The sequence below is a fragment of the Haemaphysalis longicornis genome, unplaced genomic scaffold (genome assembly GCF_048455015.1).
Source record: "Haemaphysalis longicornis isolate Haplotype H1 unplaced genomic scaffold, Haemaphysalis longicornis Haplotype H1 scaffold_10, whole genome shotgun sequence".
In the NCBI taxonomy this organism is placed as follows: domain Eukaryota; kingdom Metazoa; phylum Arthropoda; class Arachnida; order Ixodida; family Ixodidae; genus Haemaphysalis; species Haemaphysalis longicornis.
In genome coordinates this window covers 60,796,552-60,821,181 of record NW_027526204.1, presented here as the reverse complement: position 1 = coordinate 60,821,181, position 24,630 = coordinate 60,796,552, and the positions used below count along the sequence as shown (strand labels likewise).

Genomic DNA, 24,630 nt, shown 5'->3' with positions numbered 1-24,630 from the left:
TCAGCTAGATCGCCCCCTGCAGCAAGCGCTTGAACAGCTGTATGGTGCTCCCAGAGCCTGTCATTAATGCACCTACCAGTCTGTCCAATATAGCATTTTCCACAAGATAGAGGCACTTCGTATACAACACCTTGTTTGCAGCTAACAAACTGCGTGGCATGCCTCTTAGCACAGCGGTTGCCCTTTTTCTCGCCATTCACAGCAGAGTACATTCGTGATAGTTTTTCTGGGGCGGAGAACACAACGTCGGCACCACATTTCTTCGCCACCTTTTTAAGGCGGTGGGAGAAATTGTGCACGTAGGGGACGACCACAGGCCTCCTTTCTTTGCGAGGTTCATCTCACCCTTGACGTCGTGCCCCTGACTTGACGTCACGCAAAAGGCTTTCAACCACTGATGCTATTACTTCCCGAGGGAAGCTGGCATCTTTCAAACGTGCAACTTGGTGCTGGACACTATCAGCGACTTGGTGCTGACAAGACTTTTTGAGGGCAATGCGAAGAGAGCTAACGTGTTTAGTAAAAATTTCAGTTGATGTCTAGCACTAGTGCTGTGTGGTCTCTACTTTTGTCCCGTCTTTACAGCGCTACGTAACCATGTTTCATAGATTTGTTCTTCTCAAGTGCCTGTGCACTCAAATTTTCCCATTCTACAATGACGACCTAACAACGATCAAGTTTCATCTATTAGTATTAAATTATTAGTACGAGACTATGTTAGTCTATTAGTATTAAACCGCTAGTATGGAAATATACTTCTGGACCAATACCAAGTTTTGTTCAACTGCGAAGTTTCTGACAAAGCTGCATAGCTTTCCTTTGTAGCCACATACGGCTGCAGTTCAGGTGTATTTCAAATTTCTCGTCACATGAAACTCAATGATGACGAGGGCTGCCCAACGAACTTGTGCTGCGGATTCAGCCTTGCCTCATGAAGAGTCTCCTGCGAACAGCTGTGGACATTAGGGCCCAGGATACAGTTTACCTAGCCATAGTGTGGCTCCACTCACCTGGCCTTTTGGCACACTCGCGTCGCCCTTTGCGGCTTTTGTAAACGCGGGTGTTCTCGAAATATATGCTAACAGAGAGAGTAGTAAAGACCTTTATTCGGCCGAAGCTACAGGCCGAGCATGTTGACCGCCTGGGCGACCAGTCTGCGCTGTTCTTCTTCTTCAGAGCCAAGCCAGGCAGTCCAAATGGTGATGAAAAGGGATGGGGAGGGATACGAGTGTGATAGCTGAGCAACAGGGCAGTAGAATAGGCAATGAGGTAAATCAGCATAGGCAGTGGGGCAGTTGGGACAAGAGGGGTCAGATCTATAGCGATAGAGGAATTGGCGGGAGGGAGTGATCAGGGCATTCATTTGGATGTGCCGAAGAAGTCGAGCCTCCGTTACGGTGAGTGATGGGTGAGGAGGTGGGTAGAGGTGTTTGTCTAGACGGAGCTGAAGGTACGGTGCAGGGAGAGCCTCCCACCGTCCTCCAAGGGCCCGGGCCAGGAGATCAACGGTGCCCGGTGAAGAGTTTTGCGGGCGAGTTGATGCACCAACTCATTGCCGTCAATCCCAGAATGACCAGGGACCCAATGGAGGAAAATGATGGATGGCTGCAGAACGGATACCGCTCGTTCGACTTCGTGTTGAAGGATAGAAAGTAGCGAGCGATTTTGTATGTGTATAGTAGCGGCGTGAGAGTCAGAAAAGACTGTGTATTCGGGGACGGTGGGAAGAGAAGCAAAGGACTGAAGGTCATGGGCAATGGCGAGAACCTCAAGAGACATTGCTTCCGGAAGGTGGAGGTACGGGCCGGTAGTGTGGGTTTCTGCTTCAGCAAGGTGAGGGTGGTACAGAACGTAACTGCATGAGCCTCGAGCGAGAATGCTTTATTTTTTCTATATATATAGAAACGCAACGATAGGGTGCGTGGCTGTCGGCCCGCAAGTCACTATTGTGATGGGGGTAGGGGGAGGGAGGAAAAGATGGTAAAGGGAAAGGAGGAGAGCCAAAGAAGGCGATGGCTGTACACGGTCGTTCAGTTTTCGGGCGAACGTTCCAGTGTTGTTGCACAGGCCCCTTTGGACCACGAAAAAGGCCAGTGCCCTCAGGACCCTGTCTGCAGAGTGTCGCGGCAGCCTTGGGCGTAGTAGCGGCTCCAACGTTCCAGAGTCGCCGCCCAAACGGCGGTAGCTCGCCTGTAGATCACTCCGTTCTTCCTTGTAGACGGCACAGTGCAGCAGCAGGTGCTCGGCATCTGCCAACACGTTACAACTTGTGCAGTTGCCGCTCTTGCCCTGCTGCCACTAGGCCCGGGCCGCTGGTGTCCGGGCGCTGCCAGTTCTGAGCCGGCGCAGGACGGCGGCGGCTTGCCTGGATATGCCGTCCGGGACTCGGGCCCGGAAGGGCCCTATCTCCAAAACGGGCAGGGGGGGGGGGGGGGGGGGGAAGGGGGGTGACAGCCGAACAACGAAGAGAGGACGGCAACTACAACGCACGAGCCTCGAGGCACCACAAACTTTCATTTGTGTAAACCACTCACTGACGGGCTGGCTAAATTTGTGCAGTAGAGCTGCACTTGGCATTTGTGTGCCGTAGCCAATCACACCAGACGAAGCGTCGCCTGCTAGCTGTTCAAGCAGACGACAAGGTGAGAATTCAATATTCATAATACCGATACCTTTTTAACATTGCTTACACGTAAGTATCAGTATTATTAATACTGAATTCTCATGTCGTCTGCTTGAACAGCTAGCAGGCGACGCTTCGTCTCGTGTAGTTGGCTAGGGCACACAAATGCCCAGGGCAGCTCTACTGCACGAATTTAGCCAGTCCGTCAGTGGTTTGCACAAATAAAAATTATAAAAATTTCTGGCTCTCTTTCAAGCGTGAAAATAAAAACGACTTCTCCAACACGTAAGAGTTTTACGGCAAGAACGCTATGATGGCTAGAACTAGTGCTTAGAGCCGCTAGCCGTATCGGAATGGTGCCAACATGGCTGCGCCCTGCAGCGTAATTTGTGGTGTTACCAGCTTCGGGTAAGCGTTGAGCTTGTTTGGGGAACGTTCCCTCTGTTGTACTTGTTTTTCTAACAACAGTTTCGGTAATACATGCAAAACCAGTGGAATGGTAAAGGACAAATTTGAACGTCCACCCGCTTAGCGTACAAAAGCGCTTGCTTTAGAAGCCGGTGAAGTGCTGTTTTGATTTTCGTTACTAAGGGTAGTTTAGATCCCAACGTGCTTAATTCTGAACTATATTTCTTGCTTTTTTTGCGCAAAGAAAGGTACCTAGGTGTTTCCCACTGCTAGAATGTGGCTTACAGAAACGCCGAAGTTCGAACTTTTATCAACTTTAGTGCAGATTGTTGCTTGCAGCCTGACAGCTCTTACGAGGCTGCAAGTGGTCGTACCTTGCTGGATTTGGTCTTTTTTTTGTAGTAAAGGGCCTAGCAAACACGACAGTGTGCGTTTCATTTCCGCACATTAAAGGAAAGCTTGTGTTTGGGGCTAAGAAACACCTTGCAGGCTGACCGGCTCCTATTTCCCCAAATGTAATTATTCCTTTGAAATTCCTCTCATGCTGTCGTTATAATTTCTTCAATTTGATGCTAATGTTTCGTTCGTCTCGTTGGCGAAAAAGTTTTTGTCTTCAGCAGAAGATGTTAGGTTACGGCCTTTCGACGCGTGCATTTTACACCTAGGCGCACGTCTTCCTTCCTTTTTTAAAACGGGGTGCTTGTGGTTGCGTATTGGGCCGGGAATGAACACAACTTTACATTTATTGGGGCGCGTATACCTGCGCTTGGACAACACCTTTCAAGAGATGGTGAAATATCGCGCGGCATTTGTGTTTACTGGACCACGGGAATGTAGAGTTTTATCTTATGTAAGACACTTGGTATTTTTTTATGAGTGGGAGAGCAGTTGCTGTGTTTGCAAACTTCAGTTTTGTAAATAAACAAACAAACAAAAAAACGCGCCAATCTACCCTGTGAAGGTGGGTCGAAAGCAAAGCTGTAAACAGCACCCACAGTGATTACCCATGCGACGTCACTTGAATTCACACACGTAGCTCTACAAATAGTGAAACCAGAGACAAGTAAAATGCACTTTACCACACCCATTATTACTTCAAAGAGATATTCTTTGCTAAGGTTAAATGAATGCATGATTCATGAACGGTGGTTGGTTGAGTTGTATTGGTGAAGCCCATGAGTGGAACCTCTTTTTTTTTATTTTAATAAAATTAAAGGAACCTCAAAATCCGTGTTAGACGATGTCACTTCTCCGTCTCTGTCACCGCTGACGGAGGCGACGAAATCAGCGGAACAGATGGAGAAGTGCGATGGCATGCGTTGGTGTGAACTTCATTTAATTCATACCAACTCATAGCGCATGCCCAAGGCGCGGACATGGCCACTACACGTGCCGTGGGCGAAGCGCACAGCGTGAGAGATTGCAGGACGCTATCACGTGGCATTCAGTGAGAGCGCAGAGGGTAAACCCGCAGATGTGTTCGTGAGTGCACCGTCTATCTCTCCCCTGTCTCTGCGTTGGCTCGTAGCTCAATCAATAAGACAATGGGCTCTCACTGCATTTCTCTATACGTTCCAGATTCGATTCCTGGCGGGGCTAGTAACTTCCTCAATTTGTTTGCAAGAGTTTTCTGTTGACACCAATGGTCGGGACAGAACCCTTGGTGGGGGGTAAAAGTAAAAAAAGCTTCGGTTTAAAAGGACAAAGGACCTCTGGAGTGTCTATAGTTGTAGTATTCCACTGAAGTTGTCGTCTGGCACCGCAAAGTTTATGCCATCTTTTTTGTTTTGTGGCTTTTGTGTTGTAGTGTCACTGTTGGCTTTTGCTGTGGTGCACTTGTTTCGTTCCTTTACGTGCATTCTTGTTGTTTTAACTGCATTCGTTACCAATACTAGCACCACTGCATCTCTAGGAAGTCATGCTGTGTAGTTGGTCTATTCGCCCCAAGATCAAACTTAGTTGGTCTCTGGCGGCGGAGGGACAAGCCGTACCTAGTGGGGATGCCGCTCTGGCGTCGGCTGCTCGTCCGTGCACTGCACACGATAAAAAAAAAATGATTATGTGCATTTGCCAGGCAATAAGAAATGGCACAGTTTCCTCTGGTTGCGGTATTCATCTAGGAATGCAATAACCAGCGGCCGTTGTGAGATAACGAGCTAGTTTAGTTCTGCAAAAGTCACCACGGTCACCTCTAGAGCGTGAAACACGTTAAAACCAGTTTCGACAATTTGCACTCTTCTTACCGACAACTGCAGTCGTCTGCCGTTTTGGGAATGTCGAAGGGTGCTTTGTTGAAGGTGACATGGTGTTTATTTAAAGGACAAAAGTTAACTACATGAAACACGCAAGAGACGACAAGACCTGTGCATTTGCCACACCATTGTAAAATTGTGCTGTGGCCTTTTAGGTAGAAGTAACTAACAAAATCAGTTATTGTGCACACGACCCAGGTCCTGTCCCATACATTAACAAGGACATATTTTACGCGCGCAAAGAGCTTATGTCAGGGAATTCTACTTGTACATTTTCAAAAATAAACACTTTTTTTGGACAGGCGTTGCTAATACTGCGCAACATGCTTGTTAATTTGGATGTATAATTTAAAATATATTTTTGTAGTCGTGCTAGAGTATTTTTTTCAGGCGAATATCTCAGTAAATTTAACAAGTTGGGAGTTTTCGTCTGTCTTGTTGTGTTTCGTGTCTCATTTTTATGTATCCCATGTTCAAATCGCGACACGAATCACCTCACCCAAAAACGTGTTTTGCTTAGCATAACCGAATTGCTATTATAGTCAGGTCCACAGCGTAAGAATATTTAGGTGTTGGCACTGTGCGCGGTGGCGCGGCCAGATCTTGTTCGGCGTTCCATGCTGTTCTGCGGAATGCCGTCGGAGCTCACCCCGCCACAAGGGCCTGTCTGCTCGTCGAGCTACGGTGGCCGTAATGCAGGTGCTGTGGGATGGTTTGGTGGAGCGGCGTGTGCGTGAAGTTTTTCAATTGCAAATAGGCACAGACGGACTGAAAATGCTGTCGACACCAAATAATTTTGGGATACTTTCATTTTTACTCAGTGAAACTGCAGCAGTGCACGGAACAGCAGCGAGAACGTGGCCGTGCGGCCCTTCCGAGCTCGTTGGCGAAACGCTTTTATTCCAAATAATTTTTTTCGCCCATCTGCACGACTCTTGAGAGCGTAGTTACTTTACCATCTTTTAAATAAAAGGTTGTGCTAAACGCATACGCTCGCCCATTTGGGCCGAAGAGCCTACGCATAGCATAAATGTTGCTTGAGCAGTGTAAATCGCCGAAGCTGAGAGATGGTAATGCCTGCCGTGTAGAGAATATGGTAAAATTCGTCCAACTGTGCTTCTCTAATGTGTCCAAAGACGTCAGTGATCTTTCCGTATTTCGCCTGTATCAGAAATGCTACCTCCGTAGCGAGGAACACATCCTGCGCTGTTTTGCTGTGTAGCGGGGCTCCTTCGCCGCTGTAATCCCGAGGGCCCGGTCCGAAACGAAACAAAGGATACATGTGCGACAGTTTAATGGCTAAGGCAGCGCAGAGCTACCTACTCGGCGCTGAAATGGTCAGTGAAAATTTCCTAGGCGTTTCTCTATCAAGCTCGTCTTTCACGCCGCGATACTGACGGTGCTTAGCGGTTGTCTGTCTTACGGAAACATAGGCGTGCACGCGCAGATATAAAATACTGACGCGACTCTCAACTGAGATTCACAGATGTCAGTTGAGAATAATCGCAGTCGGCATGGTAAAGCGACTTGGTGGACCACAAAATTCTCCACCGAACTTAATAGGGCCAGGCCAAATTATACAGCTTTACCAACATATGTTGAACCCAAATGTACAGCCGGTAAAAAAATAGGCCCGAGATGGCTGTCTAAACTTAACCGCTCCGCTGCCTTGGCATACGGCATGTGGTGTGCCTGTGTAAATGCTTCTTTGAAGACACATTGAAGACACCGCCATCAGTAGCCTCAATTATTTCTATAATTAATCTCGAACTTGGACTAATTGGTTCTTCTGCACATTTCGACAAAAAAAACTGCACATAGACAACAACAAAGAAAGGAAAACACAAGAACTCGTATTTGTGTTTTCTTTTCTTTGTCCTTACCTATGCACGTTTTTTTTTTTCAAATATTGCAGAATTTCTTTAGCTGTTACATTTGGGGGAAGTGAAGCGCTGTTTCAGGGGGCATCCCACAAATGCAATTATGCATCGTTACAAAGGAAAGCGACTGAAACCGCTGTTGTCAATGGAATTCCCAAGATCACGGCTTCCTTATTTTTCCTTATTTCTGATTTTTTTTTTTCAATGTTGAAAGTCATACTCTGGAAAGCTCGAGCTTGCTATGAACCACGGCTTACAAGTTATGCTGTCATTACTTAGGCCGTTCAGTGATTCCCGATGGGTCGCCGCTTTTTCGGTGTGGTAATGAAAGCTTTTGCCGCTTCCATACAATACATTAAACATTCAGGAACCGAGCTACAGCTTACCATTCTTGTCTGCACCTTACACGCGCACATACGGTGCGAAAAAGGCTTGAGGCGTGCCCACAGCTTGCATTCGCCCGCTACCACCCAGCGGAGCATCCACACTAGCAGTGCGACACTGTCGCCACCTGTAGGTCAATCTCGCAGAAAATAGCCTCATATACAACTGTAAAAATATCGCAAGCAGTTTTAGACATGAAATTGGAACCTAGAATTGCCTTGAATAATTGTTTCTTCAACGTACTTTATTAACTTATCCTGGGGAAACGAATAGTAGAGATTCTTTATGTCTTACTTAATTCACTCAAGCCCTCAAGCCCTGGTTTCTCACAGAACACAGGAATGAAATGGCAGGTTCTGAATTCACGATAGAAAAAGGGTCCTTGATGGAAAGGGAAGGGAGCATTGTCTGAAGAAAGCCAACTAGCTCGACTTTCGTTACTGCTGCAGTTTTTTTTGTTACTGTTGTACACTTGTTGAAATAAACTAAAACACATAAGAAAGTAAGAATTCACCACCTCATAATTAACTTATGCTACCTGGCCAGACTGTTATACCTAGCATGTGGCGATGATGTGACAGTAATTTCTAATCAATCTAAAACTGGTGTGATGTTATGGCAGGTTCAGGGCCGTAGTTGGAGCAGCTCACAAGTGACGAGGCAGGGGACGATGTTGCAAAAACGAAAGTCTTTATGCAAAAAGATAAATGAGAGATAAGAGGAAAAGAAACGGTGAAGAAGTCAGGCATAGCACGCAAACACACTCAAGCAACTAGTATAACAAGGGTTCTAGAGTCCGAGTTCACGGGGACATGCACAAAAGAAATACCTCATAGTTTTGGGCGGCAGTGGCAGTGAGTAGAAGTTCCCGTCGATGGCGACTATCGCTGGCGGATGGTACCGCTGACGTGGCGTGGCCCAGGCGTCTTACAAAAGTCACGGCGCCATAATGACACTCACGTGACTTTGTCCAAAGAAGCTGGTCAGGTTTGAAGCACGAGCATTGCTTGAGGTAGCGCTCTTGCAGTCCGGTAGACTGCCACTGGACCGCGGGGTGCTTGGAAGGATCAGTGTACCCGCAGTCCGGTCGAATGCTGCTGGTCCGCCAGGCTACCTTGGGGTAGACGATCTGCCGGTTGCTCCCGATCGCTTCTCGATCTTTCTTGAACTACCCCATGCCTCATTCCTCTTCCTCACCTACCTTCTCTCGAGACCCTTGATTACGCTCGTTTCCTCTTTCTCCTCCACTCATAGCCACTCACACGCGCTTGCATCTCTTTCCCCGCGATTTCTTCTAATGTTTCCCTCATTCCAGGGCACCTCGTGCACTGGTAATTGCGGCTTAGCAGGCAGGCTTCATTTCAGTGGCCAAGGAAGTCACAAGTTCGATTCCTGGCTGCTACCACTGTTCTTGTCATGGCAGCCGAAAGCAAACACCTGTGTGTTGAGATTTTTGTGCACGTTCAAGATCCTCAGGCGATCTTGATTACTTCAAAGCTCCTTACTGCAGCGCCTTTCGAAGGGCTGGTGTGGCTTTCATGTTATACCCTAATTCGAACCGAAAATAAACACAGCAGTATGGTTATGTGCACACTCATGCCCACGTAATAAAATCTGTAAGCTGCCATTTTCAAACAGTCCTTATGTATTCTGGTATTGACACTGTTTCAAATGGGGTTGCCGTGTTTAAACAGGCTTGACTAAAACATGCTCCTGTTGTCCTCAGGTATTCTTCAAAGAGGAAATTTTGAAGATTTTGCATAAATGTTTCAGTGATATTTTATCGTTTGCAGCTGCGCACGCCTCTGTCAACCAGCCTGTATCAAGATGGTACCTTCAAGCCTTGGCGACCATCTGTGAACAATGCTTCATGGCAATTGCGGTGAGTGTAAACCTGGCACCTACAATGACCTGTTTCTTCCGGCATTGCATGTATGTATAAACTACAGACATTAGAATTATGTCTGATTTTTACTAAAGGGTACGATTTATGCTCCGCTCTAAGCACGTTGTATGTGGCACCCTGAAACGAGTCATGATGATGGTCATTCAGTACAAGAACAAGTGCTATGTCAATAAGCAGAATAAAGGGCAAAATGTTGAATTCTGTCCCCGTCAGTGACCACTAGAGACTAGAACTTGTAGCTAGAAAAATTAGGATTTTATGTGCTCATGACAGGCACTGAAAACAGTCATTTAGGCATATGTGCAGCTCAAATGCTGCTATTTAGGCATTTATGGGCTTAATTGATATTCATTTCAGCAGCGTATTCTAGGGTGAATTTTTGATTTATAATGGTTGTAGAGATAAAGCTTGTGCTTTGGGAAAGTAATTATAGTTCTTTCGTGGGAATGAGGCAGCCATGCATTGCCGTTTCAAGAGATTTAGGAGACATGTAGGGAAATTAGACATCACGAGAAAGGCTTCAGAAGTAATGACAAACCAGCACTATCACAATGTTTTCCAGCTTGAAGTGGTGCCTCGTTTCACTAGGTATTTGTTTGTATGTGAAATAAGACACTAAATGCCCCCTGAAGCTGTCAGAGCATGCTTGTACTTCGAAACGCTTCTTCACCAAATTTCATTTGTAATGTGTGAATGTCCACGCTACAGCCACATAGTGGAATGTCAGAATGTTCACAGTTACAGCCACATAAGCCACGTCTTCCGTGGCCGGTCCACAGAGGGAACTGTAGGCTTAGCATCGCTGCTCTCACTAGATCCGCAGATGACAATCTCTTGTGCAGTTTTCCCCCACACTGTCATCCCTTTCTTTGTAACTCTATTCTGGCACGTGGTGACAAGTTCCACAAAGCCACTGTGTCACACAGCCGTGTGGACAGCCATGGTACATGTCTGCCCTACTGCTGTGGGCGTGAAGCGTTGTTTAAGTTCAAGTCTATTGCAGTAATTTACACATGTTTACAGTTGGGTTGTAGTACAGAGGAAGGTGTCAAGGCCGAAGCTGTACGCGGGACCTCCGTTGAAATACACAAAATAGAGAATACGAGCGACATAGCAAAAGAAAAACATGTACATAATTACAGCACTAAACATAACTATGTAGATAATCATAAACTACACAAAACTATAGATACAACCATAACAATATGTGACAGATTAAGGACAACCGAAATGTAAACAAGATAAAAGGACAAGAAAATCTAAGCAACCATTAGGTTGTGAGCAGAAAATGCTTCATGCACTTAACCTTATTAATTGCTTCGGAACAATGTGGGAAATCTACGAACTGAGCTAAGGAATTATTGTAGGCAGCAACATTGATAAAGAAAAGGAGCAGCAGCCTTCTATCATAGATAGAGGCAGTAGAGGTAGATACCTAAAGGGCAAGGACAGGGGGAAAACGCATGCAGCATCACTCCTGGGGTGACATCAAAGCAAAAAAAAGTTGGGGAGAAAGCTTCTGCTTTTTGTGAAGCAAAGGTGTGCCCCCACCAAGTTTACGGCGTGGGTTACTCAAGTTGCTTTCGTCGGCAATGGTTTTTTGTCCTCTGCCATTGTCGTCAGGGACAAATTCTTGTCAATTTTCTTGGAATTAAAAGGCTTTATTGTATCACTGTAAATATATCTGACTTGCAACACGCACTAGGTGAATTATTCTTTGTAACTTCGTTATTTTGGATTTTGTTATATTAAAGTTCATTATAAGTAAGTATTACTGTATATGCATGTGTGTGTTTCTGTGTGTGTGCGTTTACATAAGATTAAAGTGAAACCACCTGTTTATTTCTGACAGTTACGAAACTGAAAGTTCCGAAGTTCATTGGTAACAGAGAGGCCTGCTGTTACGTCCTGATGTTTGGTCAATGGTGCCAGGGAGGAGCCTTGTGGCCCTGAGTGTTCTCTAGCTTCCTGGCTATCCCTCCCTGGTTTTTCTTGCTGCCGATAAAATAAAAAGGAGTTTCAAAAGTGTAACGCTTCTGGCTGAACATTTTAAAAACAATAAACTGGCAGATGGGCCTCTACACCCTGGTTGGCAAGTGAAACAGCCAGCTGCAGCAACGTGTCTCCACTGGCCAGCGTCTTCATCTCTCTGAGCACCACCTGTGTGGGAGCAGTGGTACATGAAGTGACTGCCTACACAAGCAGCAAAACAACCACACTGGGAGGCTGGGAATTGACTGAAATGTGGAGCAGGTATGGCTTGCCCTTAGCATGCATGGTCCCCCTCATTCCTGCGAGGGAAATAGTAGATAAGCATCTTCACTGTGTTTTGCATGCCCTGCATTTTGTCAAGTGCATTTCCCACAACACTGTTCCTGAACGCCTGTATGGACTCTATGACCACATTTAACCAAGTAGAGTAACTATGGTGGGATGAAGTGCAATTACGAACATCGGAGAGGATCACGGCAATTATTGTGCAGCAGTCTGAAGGAGGTCTCAAAACTCCAGCATGTGGAAACGCTGGACAGGTTTCTGTCGAATCTGTCTGAAATGGAATGCACTAAACTCGCTAAATATGAAATTGCTAAGGGAACAGAAATATCACATCAAAAGCTCAAACATTTTACCGGCGTGCCTTCTCCCCTTAGGCACCACTCATCCTCTGGAAACAGGGCTTTACACTCTGTGTTTCCTAATGTATTCCTGCTGCTGATGATGATTGCTATTGGTTTCCTCTTTGTAGTGGGGTGATGACGTGTAATCTTACCAAAAAGGACTAATATAGCAATGTTTTACACTCTTGGTTTAATACTAGCTGTGCTTAGGGCAGGCACAAAAAACTTATTAGGCACAAAATACTTTTTTTTCTGTTACGGGTGGTAACGGTCCTAGGCAATATTCCTTTCTCTGCTTTTTGTCCTCCAGCATTCTAATCCTCTTTTCGTCGCCTCGACAGCCTTGAAGTTAGCTTCCTCTGTGCTACCCTTACATCCTAGGGCTTCTGGAAGCCGAATATTTCCGTCACGTAGATTTGGATCGATACCTTCCCATTCTAACACTATGTGCCGCATAGTTTCGGTTTGTTTTCCGCAGACCACGCATACCCCATCATTTTGTGAATACTTCCCCACAAAGCTCTTAGTTCGCAAGCAGCCTGCTCTAGCCTCAAAAAGCAAAGCATTGCCCTGGGAATTATCGTAGAAATTTTCCTTTCTGATGTCCAATTTCTCTGCCCTGTACATCTCTAACGACGTTTTAGCTTCCTTTTTTTCTCCATTTATCCATTTCTATCTGCCGTGCCTCTTTTTTGGTTATCTTGGCTGTTTTGGGATTCTCCACTGTTCTTTCCGTATTTCATCATTAGCCTTCTAGTCTTCCTTAAAGGAGCCATGAAGAGAAAACACAAGTTTGGTTCATTCAAAAGATTGTCTCGTTAGAATCATACTGACACCACTTTTAACGTAAACTTCGCTCAAATAAGCTACATAATTAGGAAAAACGGGAATGGTCATGCGACCCACCAGCTCATTTCCCGCAACTGAACCTATGATGTCACATGAGCTAAGCTCTGCGATTGGCGGAGGCTGGCAGAAGCAGACAAAAATTAGGTAGAGCTTACAAACTAGACGAACGAGCGATTTGCGCTTAAATTTAGGGCACATTCTTTACAAAGCAATAAGAATGATGGGACAAACAGTGGCAGTTACGAAAGCACATGTAAACATAGAAGTACTGATGCGTTCTTGTGTTCGTACTGCGCACAGCATGCTTGGTTTAGCCAGCTGCACAGCACTGCGGGGCTTGGGGTTGTCTCAGACGACACTGGCCGATTGACGCAAGCAACGGTGTCTTACGTGACCACATTTGTCGAGCGAGCACTGTTTCAGGGAACGAATATTTTCTCCCAGAACAAAAACAAGCCAGGTTTAAATGCGGGCAAAAACAAACCAAACGCTTGCCACGGTATGGTGGCGCCATCTAGGTTACGGAACGTAAAGAAACGCGGGAACAAACCAACACCACTGTACAGGGTGGAGACAACCTTTGAACGGTCCCGTGCCGCCGCAATTGGGCCAACGGGCTCAACGCATTATTCTTTTCGTTTCCCACGAGACCTAGCAACGCGAAACAGACAATATGATTCAAACTTCTTCAGTAAACCGCATTGCGGCGATAATTTTAGCGCGGTTTTGACACAATGACTTGCTTCGGCGGCGAGCGAGCAACCGAAAATGGCGGCGCCAACGTATACGTGTCTCTACCCTGTACGGCGGATGCGTGAATGAAGGCACTCTAGGCTGCAGAGCGGTCGGTTCCCGTGATGTCACTTGGGACCACGAAAACGCACGATTGAGCGGGAAAATCAAAATTTTAACCTAAATTGTTTAATTTCTCAGTGAATAAAGCACCGTTTGTATCCGGACAAGCGCTGGGGGCACTATAAAACACGAAATCTTTCGAATAAAACCAACTTGCATTTTCTCTTCATGGCTCCTTTAACCACTGCGTGTCCACGCTTTTCAAGTATTGGTACCTAAACAACTTAGCTGCCCACCTACGTTGATTCATTGCTCTCAACCTTCTCTCAAAACATATTTTGTTCTGCACTTTTCGAACTTCAAACGACGCCCAGCCCATATCTCCCTGCACTGCTTCGTTAGTTGTTTTTTCCATGCGTGCCTAAGGCCAAATGGCCTAGTGTTCTCTGGTTCACTTCAAGGCCTGATAGAATATATCTGATTTTAAGCCGAGCACAGCATTCCCAAATGTGAGACAAGGAACCATTACTCCTTTCCACATTCATTTCACTACTTCATATTTGTTATACCCCCACAGAGCTCTATGCTTCATTATAACCCCATGGCCCCTCTCCCCTCGCTCACCCTCTGGGGACAGGCCCTGGGGGGCAAAGACATTGCTAATGAAGTGTTCGTGATGTCGCAGCACTGGGTGTTGCGGAAGCTCTATGGGCATCTGCCACTCCCCCTCCCTAATTCGAGTCATCAATTAAGTTTGTCTCTCTCTTTCTTCCACCCTATTTTCATCCTTTCAAACTGACAACACCCCAATGTGGTACACTTGCCAAGCAAAACGCTATTGCTCGTGTCAAGAATCGGCACCAAATGTCGCTGATTGGCCACCCTGTAAAGGCTGTGCTCCCAGGGAAAGGAGCCACAGTACACCGCGATCGAACCCCTTTAAGCCAAAGAATGAGAGCTAATACAATGATGATGATACTGGTGCACTGTCAGGAGCTACATCTTCCTTTTCTATGCAATTCCCAACATACTCTCTGGTAACAAAAAAGAGTAGAAAACATCAACATGTAGCAAATGGCTCCTGGATTAGGCACAGCACCACCATTACCGGTAAAAATGTAATCTTCTGCCCAGTTCAGCCTACATCGTCGGTCTTTCCTGGTTGCTTCAGGGTCAGTGCTGTTGCTTCTGTTTTCTTTCGATGCAGTCAAGTATATGGCCACACTGCTTTGGACGTGTTTCAGCAGTTATTTAAACACTGAAGGCAGCACTTGTAACCATTCAAGTAAATGCATGCTGCTGCAGCTGTTAGAGAAGCTTCTCCTGAGACTGGCTTAAAATGTGTCCTATCCTGGCTTGACTATAACCATTTGTGTGCATGTGCCTGTTGTATACGTCTTTGACCGATAAAGCATTGGGCAACGTCGGTAACCCAATAATTTTTTTATAAAGCGAAAATCCGCACTCGTGTAACCAACATCTCATATCTTTCTCCGGGCAACGTAGATGCTTTCTGGCATGCCCTTCTCTCTGTAAGGTCACTTGGGATCCATCTAGTGCCTTTGGTTTTCCATTTTCTGTGGTGCATTGTGCAGCAGACACAACACATGGCAACAGGGCAACAGTGGTGCTGCATGGATGTCGTAGATTCCGTGCAGAGTCCTCTCTTGATCCTTCGTCGACTGCGCACTCGGCATGCGAGTAGTATGAAGTTAGTACCGGTTTATGAAGTGCAGGGCTGGGTTTGCAGACAGGGCCTTGAGGTACCCATACAAGAGAAGTCTATATCGCGACTAATCCTTCAAGTTGCTTGCTTCAAATCTTGTCTCCTGTTATCGTCCAAAGTTGGTCGGATCATACGAGCAGGTCAATACCTTGGTCCTTATATTCTTGGGGAGCGGTTCGTTCGTCAGCCTTTCGTGGATGTTTTTGTTCATCTCCATATTTGTGACATTTTGGCAATTTGTGAGTACTGTAGTTTCCTGGCTGCAGCTCAGTGTTGTAAAACTGGCTGTGGAGTGGCAGTTCAGCGATTCTTCCCATTTGAGAAGTGACTGACGATGTAAACGTATTGACGCCAAGGCTTGTCTCTCCTACGACTTTTAATTCTAACTTCGAAGTGAGGTCTTTTTTTATAAAAGTGTGCTGGCTGCCACTGGGCACAATGCCGCGTACGTTTGGCTTTGCTGAAACTGATAATCTATGACTGGAAGATCTGAAGGTGAACTGCTCCGTCCAGCTGGCAGCTCGTGGGGGTGGTGGAGGCTGATTTGATGGCCTGCGGCTGCTTTTGGGAATCGCAGGTTGTTTCAGCTTTCACCTCGTTACGCCGTGTCTTGTAGCCTGGGTCGCACATGACAGTCACATGCCTTCGCTTGCATACCGAGTACATTATTGCATGCCAGTACTGCTTTGACCAATGGCCTGTCCTTGTATATCGGCAGCACTGCAAAGCTGTAGGCAGTGGCTTCTTTTTTCTCTAATGCTTAAGGACGCCTGACATGTCTCGGTAGTGTGATCTGCGGATTTGCACTAAAGCACTCGCGCTTGGGCATCAACGTTTGAGAGGTGTGCAGACCTGATGTTGATTGCCCATTATGTGGGTCGGGGTCACTTGAATCCCTACGTATTGATAGTGCAACATATTGCTCTCTTGCCTATGATTCAATCTGCATGTAACTCAAGAGTTGCTCCAGTCGTTCCCACTAAATGGTGCGCTTCCTTTCTCACTAAATGTCATTGCATCATTTGTCATCTGTCTGCTAACTCCTATATATCATATGCAAAATTCATAGTTAAAAATTTGTGTTTTTTTTTGTTTTTGTCTGTTATTATGCCCTATCTATTCAACCAACAACCTTCCTTCGCTCGTGCAAAATATTTCTACTCCCATTCATGCAGTTTTTCCTTTTCCTCCTGTTTCCCATTTGCATCCTAGTAGTGTTCTATATAAATGGATGGGTACGATGTGCCGTGTATAAAAAGAACTGCCGTTCATTAAACTTGAGCTTTGGGAAATGAACTTCAAGCTGGAAAATTGTTGGCAAGCAGCAGCCCCACTTTGCTTGAACTTTTTTTCGCTAATGGGCTCATCAGATTTCATTATTACCTACACATACACAAAATGTTGAAGTGACTCCCTTGCCCCTCCAAATGAAATTCCAGGCTACACTGCTGGTAACTACTGGTAGAACCATAGAACCGTCAGTACAAAACAAATCGCACCTATGGTCTGCTGGGCATAGATACTTTTTTGGTACTACACTTGTGTGAATATTTGAATTAGTCAGACATGTGTGAATATTTGAATCAGTCACATCTAGGGCTCATCAGATTTCATTATTACCTACACATACACAAAATGTTGAAGTGACTCCCTTGCCCCTCCAAATGAAATTCCAGGCTACACTGCTGGTAACTACTGGTAGAACCATAGAACCGTCAGTACAAAACAAATCGCACCTATGGTCTGCTGGGCATAGATACTTTTTTGGTACTACACTTGTGTGAATATTTGAATTAGTCAGACATGTGTGAATATTTGAATCAGTCACATCTAGCATTTGGTATTTTATTCGATTCGTGCTCAACATTTACTGCTTCAGGTATTTTATTTTTAGTGGTCAAAATTTCTAATAACGAATTGATAAGAATTGCATTTGCCATGAGGCAACAATTTTATTTAGTTGCTCCGTACTCACAATACCCTGCTTGTGCAAGAAATTTTAATGCATGTAAACTTTCCACACAAAAAGCGTGTGCTGAGCAGGGTGGAGTGTGCAAGCCGAAGTGAAACGCTGCTTGCTTGCCTCCGTACAGGCATGATCAATTCTGGAGATGCTGAATGCAAATCATAATATGTAGCACACTACTTATTTGGAAATTTTACCTAGCAGGTAAAGTTAAAACATGCTGACATTTTGTTTGTTGCGGGATTACCCAAAATTCGATTCCTTACGCAGTTCTTAAAAGGACAGGCTGCAAAATGTTTTACCAACACATTGCTCTGAACCCATAGTATAAATCTACAGTGATCATTGTTTTAAAAAGATGCCAGTGATCACAGTTATGCTAGTGAGGGCAGGAAGAGCATCATAATATAAGAGCTATTTTATGAATCTGTATTATACAGCCAGCTGATGCGAAGGTTAGCATCTGATTTTCTTTTGCAATTTGCTGCACACTAGTCAAGGCCACAAAAGGAACATAGAGGCAAGAACCCAAATTAGCTGTATGTGTTACAATTTTCTTAAAGGTGAATAGTTACAGGGTGGCCTAAATCAGACAGACACCTTTTAATAGCGCATGCCTTGTAGCACGGAGCTGCTCTAGCGTAAAAAGCCCGATTAGAACTCTTAAGTACTTATCTGAAAAGTGCAGAGAAGTTGTTCTTTTGGGCTTGGAGGCATGCTACGAGTGAAGTAGCACTTGAAGGTTGGGGACGTTAAATGTGAGGGAAAAAATAAATTTTATTTAGAATAGAATGCGAGAAAAAAAATGGAAGAAACACACACAGATCAAGAGATCGAGCTATACTATATTTAGAGTTTGTAAATATTTAAGTCCTAGTGCAGTGACGGAAAAAAAAACTTTCGCAGTCTCACAATTCCAGCAGTCGCAGAGGGCCGAGGGCCATCATAGAGTCCAAGCTGGCTTTTAGGTTGAATATCGCGCTTTGGTAATGACGGTGTATACCAGGTACTGAACACTTGTACCTGGTATACTTGTACCTGAATACTTTCTTTCAGAGAATGCACCACATCCTGGGTGGGCAGACCAGTGTGTGTTCGAGCCTATAACAGCGGCCCAGGCATTGGCCAAATGAGGTGGCGAGTGCTGGCCACCTCCGTACCCCTCAAGCGTCGGCAAGTCCCAACTCGTGCTCAGATCCAGTGGCAGTCCGTGTACGGGATCTTCGAGCCCGGCTCCCATTGGTCATATGCTCGCACGGCCGTCTTGCCTGAAGTTTCTTGAATCATTTCATGTTTCACACTCCACCCAGCTCCTTGAACACATCTTCTTCTATCTCCTTCTGACAACCGTGCATGTTGCATTGCTTGGAGGTTCAGCTTGCTGTAGTTTGCAGCCATTGCTCACACTAACTGATCACGTGCAAATCAGTTTTGAATAGTTTTGTAGCACAAATGTTAGTATTGAAAAAGTAAAGGCTGCTAATTCGTAATGTTACTGCATTCATAACAAATGTGGAGATTTGCTCGCTAAAGTTTGCATCAGTAATGTTGAATTTACACTTCAGTAACAGTGCTAATATGAGCTGGGGGTGAGTATTTGATAGTTGATGTTATGAGTTGGGCATCAAGGAGCAACTTGCTTTAGAACTTATAGTTTCGGTAAATACCTAGCTGCTGTTAACATACACCTAAAACCAAGTGAAAAATTCTGGTTAGTGTCACTTAATAACTAATCTAGCCAATAGATTTCTTACGGCTGTATGACCACCTAGCCATGCACCCAAACCGAAAAGTTAGAATCCGTAGTTTTAACTAAGCCTTATCTGCCTAGTTTTACCTATGTAGTGCTGGTTTTCATGGCACAGTTTTTCTGTTGAAAAAGGGAACATACATTGTTTGCACCAATTTTTTAAAAGGTTGGGAATGCGTGTGCCTCGACTTGTGTTTTAGGCTGGAATCGGTTCGATACACTGCAGGCCTAAAATTCTGCCCGTAATGTCTTTGTTTTGTATCCTTTGTCTAACAGGCAATGCAGACGATTCTTCAGTGCTTCATCTAGCCAGTAATGGTTTCTGTCTGTACTTTTTTGCAGATGACAAGACGTGCACACCAACGCAAGCAAATAAACTAGTCAGTGAAGCGTCATGGTGTGCTAACACTAAAATATGCAGACACAGAAAGAGAACCAGTGGAACACATTGTGGTGCCTGCTTCTCTTCTGTCCTTGCTTGTGCTTCTTCTGTACCATGAGACATTCATGTGTTTAGTTCCTTGCAGATGCTTTTTGTGTACCTGGTCCCACTTGATCAAGAACTAATCAGCAGTAGTTTTTGGTATCTTTGTCTGTGGCACCATTTTTGGCAAGTGCTGGTGAATACCTTTGTGCAGATGTGCCATGTCCATCCAATAAGTTGAAAAGTTTGATTTGTGTCATATGAAGCGTGTTTGTTGGACATATTGCACAGCCGTCATCATCCATGTTGCCAAAAAAGTTGGGTAGCATTGTTCCTGGTTATCATCGCTTTTGGCCATTTCAAGACAGCATTATGTACTGAAACTATGTTCCTTCAACATTAAAAATAATTAATAAGTGAGCGGTTAATAACATCGCCAATTGTGCAAGCATTAAGGTCAAGTTAATGGAAGTACAGCGTTTTTATACATGTACTATATTTCTTGTCCTCACTTTTCTGGGCGCCTGCTTACTCCCTTCGCTTTGTAATTTCGCAAAACGCTCAGGCTCACTCATGCAATTTGTTTATTTTAGCATTTTATAGTGTTTCCTCAGAGTACTGTGGAAAAGCTCACTTTGTACTTCATCTATGAGTTGTTCGCATGTTCTTGTTACATTGGGGATTGCCTTGGCTTATTTTGTTTTGTTGTGGTTTTTACAGCAGCTATTGTATTGGTTTTCGGTGTTTGATAGAGGGTATTTTAGCATAAGATATTTGAAACATTAACATGCTTATATCGCTGGTTCGGCATAGTATGGCGATTTCAGTTGTCCCCGCTTAAAGCACTGGGAGGATAAAGCAGTGTTGAAGCTGTAAGCAGAAATGGAAAGAATCTTCAAAAGACCTGCCTTAGGTTTTTTGAGCATCCACCTTGGCTGTCGAAGTCACCATGCACATTTGTGTACCTTGGTGGTGCCGGGCAGCTACCAGTGGGCAGGTACAAGCGACTTCCCGGCCTGGCGCTTGGCCATTGTGCGGGACTACAATGCTTAGAAAGTTCGCCTGGCTTGTACGGGAAATAGCCCATATAGAATGGGGCGTCTGAAACAATTCAAGACCTTTTTTTTGAGGATAATGCATCTCTAAAAGGGGAATTGCAAGTCTAGTTTGAAAACTGTACAAACTGAAGATGTAAGGAATGTAATTATCAGTGTTTTTATGGCCCCAAAATTTAAAGTAACTTTCAAGGCTTAAAAGGGAACTTGTAAAGTAGAATATCAATAATTCCACTGGCAAATGGAACATCAAATTTGTATTTTTTCACTAATTTACCATTTAGACTATTGAATCTATCTTGCTTTTGTCAAATAACCTCACAACATTTTGCTCTAGTTACTACATGGCAGGTTTCATTGAGAAGGCAGTGTAGAGCGTGTTGATTATTTATGCTGTACTTTATTCTGGAAATATTTTGATTTGCAGAATGAATGGTTGTGCAACTTGGTGCACAAAGTAACTTAAGTTTAAATATTCTGCCACATTTGCTGAATAGTAGTAATGTAACGTAATTATTTAGGATGCTGTGACATCACCTTCTCCAAATATTGGTTCTGTCTTATACTTCCATCTTAGTGCTACCTTCAAGCAAAAACATTTTCTGCCCACATACAAATATTTTCTGTACAGTAGTTCACTGATCACAGAACCTAATATCATAGTAAAAATTCATTCTCAATATGATGGGTTGATATATATCAACCATGAACCTCAAAAATATCATTACAGTTTCAAAAATGGTGCTTGCTGCAGATGCATCAGGCTGGAACCTTCACATGGATCTGCCACATCTGCCAAGCTGTAAAGACCAGACTATCTGTCATCAAGACGGAGCAAGCAGTGGGCCACTTTCCTGGATCGACAAAATGAGAAAAGCTCACCAGTGTCACCTCTGCCCTTACAAAACCGACCGCAGCAACAATTTGATAAAGCACATTAGGATTCACACAAGGGAAAAGCCATACAAGTGTGGCGTGTGCTCTGGTGCATTCAGCCAGCAACAGCACTTAACGGATCACATGCGTGTTCATACTGGTGAAAGGCCGTTCTCATGTAATTTCTGCCCAAATTCATATAGGCGTAAATATAACCTGAACAACCACATCAGAAGGCGACACTCTCAGCGTGCGGCACGCCTGGCAGGGCCGTCGGTTTCGGCATAAAGTGTACAAGGTTTACAAGTGTAGGGCATAAACGTTATTCTTTAGTGCTTGTTTTCATGTATACATTATGCTGGCATAAAGTGTAGGGAGAAAATTGCATGCTTACTTTGGAACTGGTCTTAGTGTCGATGCAAGAGTGCCGATCAAACACTTTCAGATAAATGATGTCTGCACAGTGATACAAATTTTTGTTGTGATAAACCTGATTGAGATTAGTGCCAAAGTATTTCCTGAAAAGATGAAATCGATTCCTTGAGCCACTTCTAGATAGGATGTGTCCGCACATGTAGACGGTTCTTTGTTACGATAAACCAGTTTTGCTTTATCGCCAAAGTATTTCCCAAAAAGATGTACACATTTTCTCACATGTGTATTTAGTCAATTTTTTTCCTAAGCTGGGATTCAGAAAGCATTGTTTGGCACTGAAAAATATCTGCTCATATGCAAAAGTAGTGAGTTCAGAGTATTTACAGATTGCCATGTACGAGCACTAACAGTATGTTGTCGGTATTGCTCTCGTGATCTGAGGCTCTTTCATGCCTGATTTGCCTGACTTACTCTCCGCGCTAATATGATGTCTTGTCCATGGCCACTGTAAAACTGCTCTCATTTGCCAGAGGTATTGGTACCACTGTCACTAGTCAATGTGCGGCCATTTTCAAATGATCAGTGTTACACTATAAGTAAGATAACATAAAAAACATGGCTTTCATATACTTATCTCCTCTGATAAGTATAAAAACAAACACAAAACGAAAACCAAAACGGCCATGCCACTGTAAGAACTGCTCTCATTTGTCAGAGGTATTGGTACCACTGTCACTAGTCAATGTGCGGCCATTTTCAAATTATCAGTGTTGCACTATAAGTAAGATAACATAAAAAACATGACTTTTATATACTTATCTCCTCTGTTAAGTATAAAAACAAAACAAAAACGGCCATTAATCATTTTTATTAAGTGAAACTGCACACCATCAGCGTAAAAAGTATAACTGTACTGTGATAAGTAAAGCTCTGGTGTGCGGGCTATTAAGGGATAGCCAGATAAGCTGGTATCGAATTTTGTAGTCACTTGTTTTGGCAAGAGAGCAGCTGCTTGGTGTCAAACCGCTCAGAGATAAGAGAGTGTGCACAGGTTTAGAGTTATATCTTTTCATTTATTACTAAATTCACTGATATGAGCACCGGCGTCGCACGAGAATTTTGGGGGGAAATACACTATTTTATGTGCACTGCAAGGCAGCTTACATAAAAGGGGACAAAGCTCGGATGTGGCCTGGTGAGTAATACATCCGTGCTGAAGTGAATGAGTACTGTGTGGTGTAATTGCAGTGTTCTCTTATTTTGTGTATTGTGAATAAAAATGTACAGTTTTCTTCGATCTTCTCTATTCCAAGCGAGTTTTGTTATGGCCTGCTCTGTTCTGCAGCCCAATATTGAGATTAAGATTGAAGACTTCATATAATTGCCAGACCTCCTGAATGGGGTTATCGAAAGAAATGGAGGCACTACTTGGTTTACCACCAGCACAGATGTTTCTCTTACACGAGGGCGTATCGTTGGCTTTGCGCACTTAAAAAAAAGATGTATTAACAATTAGATAAGGCGCGTGCTCAGCTACACATGCCTCGGTACAGAAGGTGGCCTACAACATATTTCTAACATGGTGCTTTTGGGCGGCAGACCTGGTAGCATACGAAGTATCCTAACCGTATATGTCCATAAGGCTTATGACCATGTCAATTACTCGGTGATCCTTACCATCATACGCCAGCTGAAAGTCCGAAGCATGGTGGGTAATTTGGTAAGATTAGTTAGGGTAGGGTATTTTATCTCTTAAGCGGGTAGTACCTCAAGGCACCATGTGTTGGCACCAGTATTTAATGTGGCACTCCTTCCCGTTGCGTAGCAGTTGGATGCCATCCTGTAAATATTTTTTTCATATGTGCCGACGACATTACAGCCTGATCGGTACATGCAGATTTGAACAGCTGGCAGGTAGGCCTCCAGGTGGCAAAAGTTAGTGTGCCATTATCCGCCCCTCAAGACGCCCCTCAAGATGACCTTAAGCGGCCATGCCCTCAACCGTGCGTCGTCAATGGGCGTGCTGAGAGTTGAACTGAATGGGCGCTATTCGGTGCGCGGCTCCGTGGATTCGTTTTGTGCACAACAAAGTTGCCAAGACGCTGCACCTCCCAGAAGACCTGCGGTGCGCGTAGCCCGCATTTTAGATCGTTTGTGCTGCTGAGCACGAGGACGCTGTTTCCATCCCCAGCCGCGGCGGCCGCTTTTATCGTGGATGCGAAAAGCAAAAACGCCCATGTGTACGAGATTTCGGCTCACTTTAAAGATCTCCAGGTGGTCAAAATTAATCCGAAGCCCTCCACTACGGCGCGCCTCATCGCCTGCGTTGCGTCGGCGCGTTAAACCCAACAATCGATCAATAGTTCTATCTTGCAATCCAAGCCCAGCTTCGGGGACGCACTCTAAGCGACTGGGGCTTTTTGGAAACTGGAAACCGGGAGGATAGGCGGATTACTGCAGGCCTAGCTGGATCGCACGACCGCTACCCTGCAAGCGGAGGAGCAGTCGAACACCCTGGACGAGCCTGTCGAACGTCGGCGGAGTGAGCGCAGCCTAAATGTTAACAGTTCCCGCTGTTGCGTCATTGGCCCACTTCTTCGATTCTAAGTCACCTGTAATGCTACTGTGAACTAGAATAGTAATGACACAAAAATCTCCTGACCTTCCCCTTCGGAACGGAAACCAATCCACAGACAACTGGTCACTCACCCGGATACGCCGCTGTGATAACCAGGCACTGCAG

The 24,630-nt window shown here is 44.8% G+C and overlaps 1 protein-coding gene across 1 annotated transcript; it reads left to right on the top strand.

The window, feature by feature from the left end:
- Positions 1 to 1,404: 1,404 nt before the first annotated feature.
- LOC144159866 (uncharacterized) lies at positions 1,405 to 23,184 on the top strand. Its single transcript, XM_077691528.1, has 6 exons — positions 1,405 to 1,416; positions 2,951 to 3,031; positions 9,341 to 9,429; positions 11,524 to 11,706; positions 18,464 to 18,619; positions 19,500 to 23,184. Exons 1-6 carry the CDS (start codon positions 1,405 to 1,407, stop codon positions 19,501 to 19,503), a joined length of 525 nt encoding a protein of 174 aa, XP_077547654.1. The 3' UTR covers positions 19,504 to 23,184.
- The last annotated feature ends 1,446 nt before the right edge of the window (positions 23,185 to 24,630 follow it).

Coding starts and splice junctions, on each gene's coding strand:
- LOC144159866 (XM_077691528.1), top strand. Junction 3,032..9,340: donor TGTGGTGTTACCAGCTTCGG/GTAAGCGTTGAG, acceptor TATCGTTTGCAG/CTGCGCACGCCTCTGTCAAC. Junction 9,430..11,523: donor AATGCTTCATGGCAATTGCG/GTGAGTGTAAAC, acceptor ATAAACTGGCAG/ATGGGCCTCTACACCCTGGT.